Source organism: Apaloderma vittatum, unplaced genomic scaffold (assembly GCF_000703405.1).
Source record: "Apaloderma vittatum isolate BGI_N311 unplaced genomic scaffold, ASM70340v1 scaffold35265, whole genome shotgun sequence".
Lineage (NCBI taxonomy): Eukaryota > Metazoa > Chordata > Aves > Trogoniformes > Trogonidae > Apaloderma > Apaloderma vittatum.
Window position 1 is genome coordinate 4,645 of NW_009717145.1, and position 843 is coordinate 5,487.

The window sequence follows — 843 nt, forward strand, 5'->3', positions numbered from 1 at the left end:
GGACCCTCTGGCTGGCCATGTGTCTCCCCCCGGGAGGGACATCCAGCTTGAGAGGGGACAGGGCACGGCCGCGCACAGCCACAGGCATCGTGTGCTGCCAGCACAGGCAGCGAAAACATGGACACAGACGGAACCAAACCCGTGGATGCCATCCGTTTAGTAAGTGCCTCGGGTGACAGGAGCTCCTCCACCCAGAAGTTAGTTTTGCGTTTAACAGCCAAAGATGGAGCCTTCCAGGCTCAGCAGGGTGCCCAAGGCTCTGGTGTTACTGGTGTTAGTGGTGTTATCTGGGCCATTGCTCCTGGGTAGGGTGCAAGGGACATCTGCTCTTCTTTGCTGGCCATGAGCAATCCCAGCAGGGTGATGGAGATGGAGGTGCTCCCTCCTCTACCCCCACAAAGGAGCCAGAGATGATCCAAGCCTGCAGAAGGGAAATAAGGCTTCCCTAGATCTGCTGTCTTCTCAAAAGCGGAGAAAGCAGCTTCTAGTATAAACTTAGAGGTGATGCAAAACCTGAGCAAGGACTCCTCCAAATCCTAGAGGCTGGGTCCAAACAGGTCCAGTGGGTCCCTGGCAGGCCCCCTGCCCACCTTCTTGCCCAGCACAGTGGGACAGGGCCTCCTGCTTCTCAGCTGCTCTCTTCAGGAACTTGACCTGGGATGGGGAAGCCCATCTTGGTCTGGTCCAGCCTGTTCCTGGGGCTGGGGCTGATGCAGCTGGCATGGGTCTCCAGCGTGCAAGTCGCTCTCTGGAGGAACTGCAGGAAGTTTTCCTGGACAGAAGCCTCTGAGACAGAAAGACAGATCTCCTGTCCCAGTGGTTGGTTGAGACCGCTGGGCCGGA

General features: G+C 57.7%; 2 protein-coding genes across 2 annotated transcripts in view; one reads left to right on the plus strand and one right to left on the minus strand.

The window, feature by feature from the left end:
• LOC104274231 (poly(rC)-binding protein 4-like) overlaps nt 1–540 on the plus strand; it is a gene marked incomplete at its 5' end in the record, with an annotated part of 5,131 nt that extends 4,591 nt beyond the window's left edge. The window contains one exon of the mRNA XM_009869795.1: nt 470–540. Within this exon, the coding sequence (XP_009868097.1) occupies nt 470–540 (71 nt within the window). The remainder of the gene's footprint in view (nt 1–469) is intronic.
• An 88-nt stretch (nt 541–628) lies between these two features.
• LOC104274232 (probable G-protein coupled receptor) overlaps nt 629–843 on the minus strand; it is a 1,851-nt gene continuing 1,636 nt past the window's right edge. The window contains 2 exon segments of the mRNA XM_009869796.1: nt 629–836; nt 838–843. The exon segment at nt 838–843 is cut by the window's right edge and continues 1,114 nt beyond it. Of these exon segments, the coding sequence (XP_009868098.1) occupies nt 629–836; nt 838–843 (214 nt within the window).